The following is an 11,380-nucleotide window of genomic DNA, read 5'->3' as shown; positions in this document are numbered from 1 at the left end:
GACAATAAGGGACATATTTTTTCTTGGCCCTTAGCCTAAGTTTTCCTACTTTTAATGTTGTAGTAGAAAGCGACCCTCCTAATTAGTAGAAAGCGAACCTCCCTAATCCTAGCTTTTTCTTTTCTTTTCCCATTGGCAGATCAGGCCTCGTGTACCTCCAATTCTGATCAACAAAATTCTATCTTAATAGATTAAAAAAAAAAGTGTTAAATAATGTTATTATCTTGATATTGCCAATTGTCAACTGTTCAATTGAAGTCTACAAGTTCTTCTCTGATCATCCCATGTGATAAGTGGTATGCATTCAAAACTCGGCATCTTGATCAAAATCCGGACTATTTTAGTATCTATCTAGGAAGGCAGCTAGATTAAGAAATTAATTCATTAAAAGTTGTTTTTCCACTGTATGTTTTGTACAACCACCGTACTAGTTGACACTCGGAATTCATGTTCATGGCCTGGGTGGTAGATTATCATTCCACAGAATTCCGTGCATTAGATAAGATACTTACAGTTGGTTACTTCATGATTTAAAGTTGAACTTCGTTGGTTGGCAGTATATATTTATTTAAGGGTTTTGACCGTTAAAAAAATGAACAGAATACCAGTAAATAGATTGATTAGTAAGATGACGAGATTTCATAGACAAACAGCCACATCCCTCGCCTAGTTCAGTGGGTCTGATACGTGCCTCTAGTTTTTCCCAAATTATTTTCTTTTTCTTATAAGCTAGTTGCTGCTGGTTGTCTTTAGCTGGAATCTTGAGTACAAAGTAGTACAAATAGGTACATATCTTGAGAACCTCTTATCATCTTTATCAGAATCCTCATTAGTTTGTTTGTCTGATTAGCTAGTTCTATATGGTTTTTTGTTAGTACTTGATTCATCTTCAAATTAACAGAGAATGGCAACGGTACTGTTCGCTTCATTTCTTGTACTCTTCATCATCAACACCAGTCCTTCATCTGCAGCTGCTAGTAAAGCTAAAATCCTTGATGGTGAGTATTCATTCTCATTGCAACACTTGTTAATTGAGCTCCATTTCTCAAAAGGATATACATTGTCACTCACTGATTTAACCTTTTTCGAAAATTAAAGAAATGTCTCTGGTTTTAGTCTTTCTTACTTCATTCTTGCAACTATACGGCTACATTATTCAATTTCGGGTCGATATATAGTTATGTGAGTCCTGGTCGGGATGTACGTAATTCGCACACCATGTAAATCATGTGAGTCGTGGTCGTGATGCAGATATGTAAATAATGGTTGTACTCTGAACAGGCTATGGAGTGTATTAATTTTCGTACATATTTGCAGCCAAAACACAACTAATTTGATAATTATAAACACCTGCTACCAATATGCATATTGATGACATGACGATACCTGTTAGAATATGGGCTTCCAACTCAAAATCAATTGACAATGAGTGGAGCGACTCATAGAGGTATAAACCGCAGGATCTTAGATTGCCCATACAATGTGGGACTAAGAATCTCAACAATACCTGAATCGAAGCATCCAAATACTATCATTTTTATTTACTTCTCTTATTTGAATTAACATTTTTATTTGTCAGTGCTTCTTCCGAACGGAGACTTTGAACAAGGACCAAAACCATCAGAGCTAAAGAAAACAGTTATCATAGGGAAATACTCACTACCCAAATGGGAAATCAATGGATTAGTCCAATACGTATCAGGTGGTCCTCAATACGGAGGGTTTTACTATCCTGTTGCACGTGGAGTCCATGCTGCAAGGCTTGGTAATGAAGCTAATATATCCCAAACCATAAGACTAAAACGCAACTCTTACTACACTCTAAGCTTTGGCGCAACAAGAACTTGTGCACAAGATGAAGTGTTAAGAGTGTCAGTCCCTGGACAAATATCTGGAGACCTTCCCCTTCAGACATTATACAGTACTGATGGTGCTGATACTTATGCTTGGGCATTCAAAGCTAAATCAAAACTTGTCAAGGTCACTTTTCATAACCCTGGGATCCAAGAAGACCCGGCTTGTGGGCCACTCATTGACCATGTTGCTATAAAGGAACTCATCCCTCCACTGGCAACTAGAGGTATGGTTTTTCTTTATCTTTCTTATTTGTAGTTCTTAAATTTGTGATCAATGGCTTCATTCTTTTTATATTTTCTTTGTTTATAAACTAGTTTCTACATCAAGCAATCACACTTTTTTGCTGTTTCTACAGCCAATTTGGTCAAGAATGGTGGCTTTGAATGTGGTCCGCATGTGTTCCCCAGTCATTCAACTGGAGTTCTGCTCCCTCCTAAGCAAATGGATCTCATATCACCACTTCCTGGTTGGATTGTTGAGTCCTTAAAATCCGTTCGATACATCGACTCCAAACACTTCAATGTCCCATTTGGATTCGCTGCAGTCGAGTTAGTTGCAGGAAGAGAGAGTGCAATTGCTCAAATTCTAAGAACAGTTGATAATCAATTCTATAAACTAACCTTCACAATTGGAGATGCGAAGAACTATTGCCATGGATCAATGATGGTCGAGGCTTTTGCAGGCTATGGGACGGTAAAAGCTAGGTTCATGTCTACTGGGAAGGGTCAGTTCAAGACTGTTAGTCTCAAGTTTCAGGCTACATCATCAAGAACCAGAATAACTTTCTACAGTGCTTTTTACCATACCAAGGTTGATGAGTATGGACATCTATGTGGTCCTGTCTTGGATCAAGTTAGTGTTGTTCCAATCCGTGATTAAGTTTTCTTCTTTTTAAATTTGTGTGCGCAGCAATAACTAATGCCAATGGGATTGTTATAAATGGAACTGGAAAGAAATAGATAAATCGAATTGGTGAAAGGATGGATAAATATTATCCAATCTGGTTTTTGTGCCATTATGAATAAAAGAAGATCTTAAATTTGGAGAATCTTAAATTTTTACTCAACTATTTGGAGATTAATAGAGTACTGAAGTCCAAATTTTGCAAGCCTAGCCAAAAAGGGGAACATGGTTACTTACTGCATCCAGGCATAAGAGGTTTGGGTAAGGCTTCATTATGAAATGCAACCAAGAAAAATATGCCAGCAATGCTTTGTGATCAAGCATAATGAAGAACTCCTTGCACAAGCCTAAATCATCTCATGTCATGAGTTCGGAAAATAGTTCTGCTCCGTCACCATGACGTCGTAAGCACTTGTTTTCTTCTAAGTTTTGAAGATTCCCCCCCTCTGGTTTGATTTAAGGTTTCAATCAGTTCAAAGTCATCTGTTTTACTATTTCTCTTCTATTCAATATTCAATTATAAAATCACAAAATTATCTACTACATTCAAATCATCATCGATGAAAATAGTGATTTCATATTCACAATCATCATCACCGTTACAGACTTCAAACAAACAGTTGGGCCGACCCACCGGAAGCCGCGAAGGGCTCGAAGGGAGGAAGTCTCTTTTATGATCATTTTTTTTTGTAAAATGAAGCCTAATGCAACGGTGTAATTTGATAAAAAGATTTAATTTTGTGTTTTTTTTTGTGAAGCCTTTTCACTTAATTCCTTATGAATCTTATTTTTTCAGAGATATATTTGGCAAACAAACTAGAATATAACATATATCTAAAAATTCGTGCCTTGGAATTTTACAAATTTTATCTTGTTGGAATGATTTTAAAGAGATGTACACAATAAATACAAACAACAATATCAAATTTAGAGTTTTTACGAAAATATCGGAGATATTTATCCTTTTAAGCACAGTTTTCGAAAATTGAATACATAACCATTATGCAAACCACCACAAATGATGTATAACACATTATGCAGTCATATTTTGGTTTATGCATCAACTAATCTCCCGTTGCAACTAATAAAATAATAAAACGATGTACTCCCTCTATTTCAGGAAAAGTGATGCTTTCACTTTTTTAATTTGACCAATTTCTAGAAAATGTCGAGAATCACCAATTTTTTTTACAGTCCAGTGACAGCGGTATTTAGTTTTTCTTCGGTCGGTCCTTCCCGCCGTGATAACGGTGTTCTAGTAGAACTAGTACCAACATACTTACTAAGTTAAACAAAACAAACATTCAAAACATAACCCCTTCCCGTATGACCGAATAGGTTAATTTGTACATGAAAGTTAACAAATCTAACAAGAACCCATTTGACATCAACTAATTAAAAAAACTGCTAAATGGAAGAAAAAAAATTGACCGCGCACCGCGCGTTCAAAAATGGATAAAAAATATGTGACGACATCAAACTATAGGCTTAAGTATAGTTAACACACCGAAAATCAAAATTTCGGCTACAAATCTTTTTGTTTCCCCAATAAATATATAATCATTTTCTCATGAAAAATACCCTTGCAATTGTTGGCGCCAAAATCTCAACCATTAAATAGGGTACAAAACAGAGGATATTTTAGAAGAAGTTGACGTATAACATGTGATTGGTGTTTATGGATACACCTTTTCTTGCTGTGCTATTGAGTTCACATCAATAAGAACATGAAGTAAGATGGTGTTCCTTGTCTGCTAGCATAGTTGTGTCAATCTAATTTTCGAGCGCAACGAGTGCAATTGTTTGAAATTTGTTACAAAATCGCTGAGTTTTTTTTACTGAGAAATATATAGATGTGACCTGTGATGTCTAACTCACAAACTTTTTGTCTTATATTCTTTTTGGAATTCTACGGAAAACAGAAAATATGCTTGTTATTCTGAATCAAATTTGTGGTACTCCATCATTTGTATCCTTTTCAAAGTATGCACTAACAGAACCATCTTCTCCAGCAACGCATTATCCTTGTCTTCCGAAAGAGAGTGACTTTCGATAAGAACCATGGTTGGATTCATCAATGACATACAAAGTTAACAAAATCTGAGCAAAAGTTAGTTTATGTTATTTATAGAGTAATTTCCAAATTGGATTACTTAAAGAACTAGATTAGTTCATGGAAAATTTCATATTATTACATAATCTGGATAAAAGTGATTATTTTCTCAAAACTTTGTCATGAATATCAAACTCACATAACAACAATTGGAAGTTGGAAAAACATATATGATTACCGCTTTAAAATTGGTATATTCTACTATATTCAATGCAATCTAAGCTCAATCATATATATACAAGTATAATTAAATAGCACTATGAGAAGTGAGAATAATAAAAACATTCGTTATTAGTATTAAGTTGGTATACTCGATCAGGATAAAAAGAGAATTACATATACTTGGTCTTAGATGTTTCGAGAAATTTATTTGTTGTGTGATTTCGAGATCTTCAACTCGAAATCATAAGCTTTTCATTTAGATCCAAAAGATGGGCATGATAGGTGTTTGGAAAATTTCGGAATGTACGTATAGTTAGAACAGTTTGGAAGATTTAACTTGATTTCAGATACATAACTATAGGTAAGTCTATAGTTTGATGACGTATTTGTCATCTGATGGCCAGAAAGGCGCTAGTTCAAATTTGCTCGTGCAGTGCGCGATCAATTTTTTTTCCTCTAAAATGGTTACCTGTCCAACTCAAAGAGACAAACATAACTTTGTGTAGATGACAAAAAATAACATCTACCAAAGAACTGACAGCTGATGAGTGCTGCAGCTGAAAGCTGAGACAAGACTCAAGGTCAGAAGTCAAAGACTCAAATCGCAGGTCGTCAATTGAAGAAGATGCGGAATAATAGACACGGAAGATCTGAGTTTAACCTCAGAGCTGAGAAGAGACTCGAAGTTATCAGATGACTTAAGACGTGGAAGCCCAATTCATCATAAATGAGAGTTGTCCCAGGTCCAAACAAGCATAACGTGGGAAAACCAATTGTGTCCCAGACATTCATGTGTTCACGAGCGAATACTTAAGATAGAAGTCGTTCACATGTAAATCCATTTATTTTCACAGTGTCTAAATAGCCATAAAAGCTCATAATTTAAAAAAGTTATTTCATTAATAAAAATTATACTTTAAATATTGTTTCTCTCTCTTATGATTCTCTCCAAGTTATTGTTCATTATCCGACTTAGGAAGATAATCAGGAAACCCTAATTTTATAAACCAGATTACTGATTCAAGATCATAACTAGAGTAACCAGATTAGAATCATAATATTGTGAAGGTACGCCTCTTAACGAGATGACGCATCTTCATTGGTTCCGAATATGTTGAATAGATTTCATGATCTTAACAAAATAAAAATCTCCGATGATGATATTCATGCATGATATAATTCATAAACTTAATAAATTTGTATGAAGAAGTATAATATGTGATGTTATTGAATTTTCTTGATGATTCAGCCAGATTTGGCATCATTTGATGGAGATCAAACCCTAATATGATTATTTTGGTGATATCTATCATTATGAACGCTTATTTTAAATTAGATCTGAAAAGTTGACAAAATTTTTCAATATCGCATGATTACAGTTCTAGTAATATCAATCACAATTTTCTTGATGAAATGTTGAGAAACGTCAATATCTCCTTATGAATATTCTTCAAAATTCAACTATTCTCTTCTAACAAAATTCAATATCTATCCAAACCTGTTAATTCAAATGATAGATTTACACGCATATCGCTTAGATCTTATTTGATTACATAATATGAATTTGTGATTCTTCTAAAGAACGAATCTAATATTTTGTTAGGTTTTAACCAACAATTCGAATAAAATATTTATGTGAAACTTATATGAATAGATTTGATTCTCTATTTGAACGCTTATTGTTCATACAAAGCTATTACATGCTAAATTTTTTCAACACATCACATAATTTCGTTAAAATCATATCTAATAGTGCAAATAACATGTTTTATGATTAATAATCAATTTACAATATTATAATTACGGCGTAATTATCAAACAAAATTTAGTATATATGTCTTTATCAAGTTTTTAACCAAAGAATATCTAAGGGTTAACCATATTATAACATGTAACATGGTATGTACGCGTCCACTTAGTCATCAATTCTTTTAATCTTGACCATATTAATAAGCATTAATCAGAAATACTTATATGTGATTTCTCATATTATAAAGCGTATACAATGCATCGAAAAAGGTTACTACCTCGCCCTTGAGGTTGGCTATAACACTAACAACACCGAGTTTGGATCTCCAATAGAGTGTTACAACATCAGAGGTTCTCACACAAAATGTGCCAACCAACTGTACCAACACCAGTTGGGACATGTACTTCAGGACGTGAACCTGTTGTAACCTGAAAGAGGTATACCACCTAATATCACATCTTCAACAATGATGACGAATGTAGTACCCGAAGCAGTATTAATTGGTTCCGCTACTACATTTGAAAAAACATAAGGATACGCAGATCTCCAACTTTTAACACAACACCTGTGGTACAGATATCTGGTGATATGTTCCAGGATTTGTTAAGACTATTATCTTTTTATCTCAATCAAAGTTCAAAAACATGTGAATCAATCACTCTGTCATATATTACATGAGTAGTCACCCTATCTTAATATACCACCTTTGCCAAATCAATCATCTATGTCTAATTAATTACCAAACTAGTAAATAAGAAATCTAGGGAAAGAATTATTGAAATTATATATCATTAGCTAATCAATATTATATGCAAGCACCGAGACATGTAGTTTCTGAATCAAGACCAACTGTCACAGTTGATTTAGTCCAAGAATCAATCGACTCAAAGACAGAAAGGTTACTGAAAAAACGGGGGTATAACAACCACACACAATAATTCGCTCGACAATCTGTATGGACTAAACTCCAATTTAATTTCGAGAGCATCAACTTAAAAGTGAAATTCAATCAATAATTATATCAAAGAGTTTCTATCTCTTTCTCAATATAATCATCAACTCAAACAGATAGAAACCCGCGAGTGATTGATATGAGAAATAACTTGGACGGTACCAAAGACCAATGCCCAAGTGTCAATCAAGTTTTATCCAACAAACAAGGTCGGATTTATCAACTGATTGAACTATGAACAACCTGTGATATTTTAATTATATAAACAAATATAATGCAGAAAAAAAATAACACAGACGCCAAAAATCGTGTTAACGAGCAAACTGCAAATGCAGAAAAAACCTTCGGGACTTAGTCCAGATTTGAACACCACACTGTATTAAGCCACTACAGACTCTAGCCTACTACATATTAACTTCGGACTGGAATGTAGTTGAGACCTAACCGAGTTTCACACCGATTAAGGTACCGTCGCGTTCCTTACGCCTCAAGAATCACGCCGGATTTTGCGCACTTGATTCCCTTATCCGATCTCACCTACAACTAAGAGTTGCTACGATCCAAAGTCAAAGACTTATAAACAAATCTGTCTCCCACAGATATGTTTATTCTTTATTCGGTTTTTGTTCCGTCTTTTGATAAAATCAAGGTGAACATGAACAAACTAATAATCTGTTCTTATACTCCCGAAGAGCAGCCTAGAAATATTAGTCACCTCACAATAACCCAACTGATTAACAGGAAAAGTTATTACAGAATCACAAGAGTCTGAGATGAAGAACTTTTGTGATTACTTTTAATATCTTACATATTGGAGATAATCTCGAGTAAATCTTAGAGAAGATAAAACTCAATACAATAGAACAAGTAAGATCATAATACACAACTATAGAAAAAATAGTTGGATATGGCTTCACGAAACCCAGATGAAGTCTTCAAGTCGTTAGCCTATAATGGTTTTCGAAAACCTAGCTTAAAGGAGAATCAACTCTAGTTTGCAACTAGGACACAGAAAAGTGTCAGAATTAGGTTTTCCAGTTACTAGAGTTCTCACTCATATAGTCTTCCAAATCAGGGTTGCTTTCAATCAAAGCTAAGATATCTTAGTAATAAAGCATTCAATATTCACCGTTAGATGAACTTTTGATTGAAGATTCAAGCTAAGTCTGCTTAGAAATAAAGCAATCAATTTCCACCGTTAGATGGTCTCAGCTTGTTACACACAAATGAAATATACTTATATTTAGATATGGGTTACCGCACCTAAACGTGTATATTGAGTTGGCTCAATAACAGTTAACCGAAGTTAGCCATATGAACACTTTTGTCTTAGCCGTATTCATCTAACACTTCTAGATCAAATATGAAGATCAATCAATCATGAAAGATAATCAAATGAATCTAATTGTGTTTAAAATAGAGTTGTTCAATTGTTCACCATCTCATAGAAGTATATATAAACAAATTGAATCGAAATTGGTTTGATTTGTAATCGTACAAAGTACTTATAGAAGAATCAATTCATGAAAATTAAGCCACGGTTTGCAAATATTGCATTCCTTAAATCATAAATGCTTTAGTTCATGAGTATAAGAATCATACATAACCGATTCTAGAAATTTACCACTGTGTTCGTAAACCAGGTATGCGAACAGCAGCTCCAGACCTTGTCCTAGTCAAGCCATTCGTACACCCGGTTCACGAACAACCATTCCGGAACCAACTCAGGTAAACCCGTTCACATACTAGGTACGCAAACAAGAGTTCCGGACCTTCTCAGGTAAATCTGTTCGCATACAAGGTACGCAAACAAGATTTCCGGACCTGAATCATCATAATACAGTTCGCATGCTAGTTATGCATACCGTGTTGTATCCAGACATGGGTAATTTTTCTAAACTCTTATTTCAATCATTGAAACATCCTTGGAAGATGATAATGGTTGTCTCACACAAACCATTAGCTTCAAGTAATTTCAAGTGATCGAATGATCAATACGAAACTTCCCAAGCTAACGTCAAATGAATATCTCACACAAATTATATAAGATGTTCAAGGTAATTTTTGACATGATCACCTTTTGACTTAATATTTAGTTTCCAACAAATAAATTGTTTCCAACTAAATTCGTGAAGAATATGATGAACATAGCTAAATCAAAAAGCTTCCAACACATGTTTTGAGAAATAGATAAGCGAGATAAATTCAGCTCGAAATATCAAATGTGTATAATGCAAAATTATGTATAGCTATACGACTTAGTATCATTAGGAGATAGACTAGAATATACTTCTGAGTGACAGATAAGTTTTAGTCTCCACATACCTTTTGTTGATGAAATTCCTCCAAGCTCCTCAGTAAATCTTCGTCTTCAATTGGTGAACGTCGTGAAGTCTAAAGATCAATTACACATTCTATCCTAATCCGAGATATAGATATAATTATACTATAAATCAAGTATATAGTTTTGATCAACTAAACTTGAAAACAAGCTTGAGATATCAAAGCTTGCGAGTTCGACCGAGCAGTGTTCTAGCAATCTCCCCCTTTGTCAATTTTAGTGACAAAACTATCAATAAATATGGATTACAAAATAAATAAACTTTGTAACTTCTCATCCATCATGCTTGATTTCCTTGGCTCTTCAACATTCCTTGAATTCTTCGTTACTCCGAGTATTTTAGCGATTCTGAACGTGTTCAACTCAGCATGATTATTGTTGAAGATCCGTAGCCATAATAATAAGAAAACAGATGTTCTGGATCATTGTTATACAGTGTCACAGTATTATTATAGATAATCAAAGCCCAATTGTATCACAACTTTGAAATAATACTATGGTGATATGTGTCACTCCCACTTAGTCAATACTTCCATCTTAGAATGAAAACCACTCGCCCTTATATAATGATCCGTAAACCATATGTATGTAGTGTGAACTACCAAGTAATTCTCCACCTTTTTGTCAATACAAATTGATAAAGGTACGGAAACAATTGGATCATAATGAAATTTTCAAAAAGATACTTCATGACTAAAAGAGAACATATCAACTTTGTTTCGATGATTTCACATAGTCAAAGCTTAGTTTATTCATCAAGGAGTTTATAAAGATACAAGATAACTCCTGCAATATTCCACAGCCGCAATCCCTACAAAGATATGGCAATTAAGCACAATTTCAATTAAGAACTCTCCCTCACTTGATGTCATTCCCAAGAAAACAACATAAGCGACCTTACTTTTACAAGAAAATAAGGATTTCTTTGGACGTTAACAAATAACATGGATTTGTATCCAGTAAACTCGAATAAATTAACCACAAGTAAATCTTATTGATTAATTTAATCAGAAAAACTCAACATGAGAAAACTTACGGAGCCATATAGTACTTTCACATAAAAGTGGATCAGGAAAAGATCAATACCGTGGAATTTTCAAAAGTTCATTTTATATTTTATCAATATTTGCATAATGACACAATAGACTTAAATTTTGAGCATATTCAGTTAAACTTCTTATGGGTTTAACATATTTAGCATTTCTAATTGAAAAATGAAATCACTCAAAGCTAAAATACCATTAAAGTTATTACAACCATTAAGTGATAATAGTTTTAATAGGTTCAACACAAGAAGTTCAA

At 34.0% G+C, this 11,380-nt stretch overlaps 1 protein-coding gene across 1 annotated transcript; it reads left to right on the top strand.

Annotated features, from left to right (window-relative positions):
* Positions 1 to 686: 686 nt before the first annotated feature.
* LOC113285574 lies at positions 687 to 3,057 on the top strand. The gene is made up of 4 exons (XM_026534412.1): positions 687 to 785; positions 902 to 998; positions 1,580 to 2,080; positions 2,213 to 3,057. The coding sequence occupies exons 2-4, from the start codon at positions 905 to 907 to the stop codon at positions 2,734 to 2,736; spliced, it is 1,119 nt and encodes a 372-aa protein (XP_026390197.1). The 5' UTR covers positions 687 to 785; positions 902 to 904; the 3' UTR covers positions 2,737 to 3,057.
* Positions 3,058 to 11,380: the final 8,323 nt, after the last annotated feature.

This window comes from Papaver somniferum, chromosome 6 (genome assembly GCF_003573695.1).
Source record: "Papaver somniferum cultivar HN1 chromosome 6, ASM357369v1, whole genome shotgun sequence".
NCBI classification, from domain to species: Eukaryota; Viridiplantae; Streptophyta; class Magnoliopsida; order Ranunculales; family Papaveraceae; genus Papaver; species Papaver somniferum.
This window is presented reverse-complemented; position numbering and strand designations above follow the sequence as displayed.

Coding starts and splice junctions, on each gene's coding strand:
- LOC113285574 (XM_026534412.1), top strand. CDS start 905: ATGGCAACGGTACTGTTCGCTTCATTTCTTGTACTCTTCATCATCAAC. Junction 999..1,579: donor TAAAGCTAAAATCCTTGATG/GTGAGTATTCAT, acceptor TTTATTTGTCAG/TGCTTCTTCCGAACGGAGAC. Junction 2,081..2,212: donor CCCTCCACTGGCAACTAGAG/GTATGGTTTTTC, acceptor CTGTTTCTACAG/CCAATTTGGTCAAGAATGGT.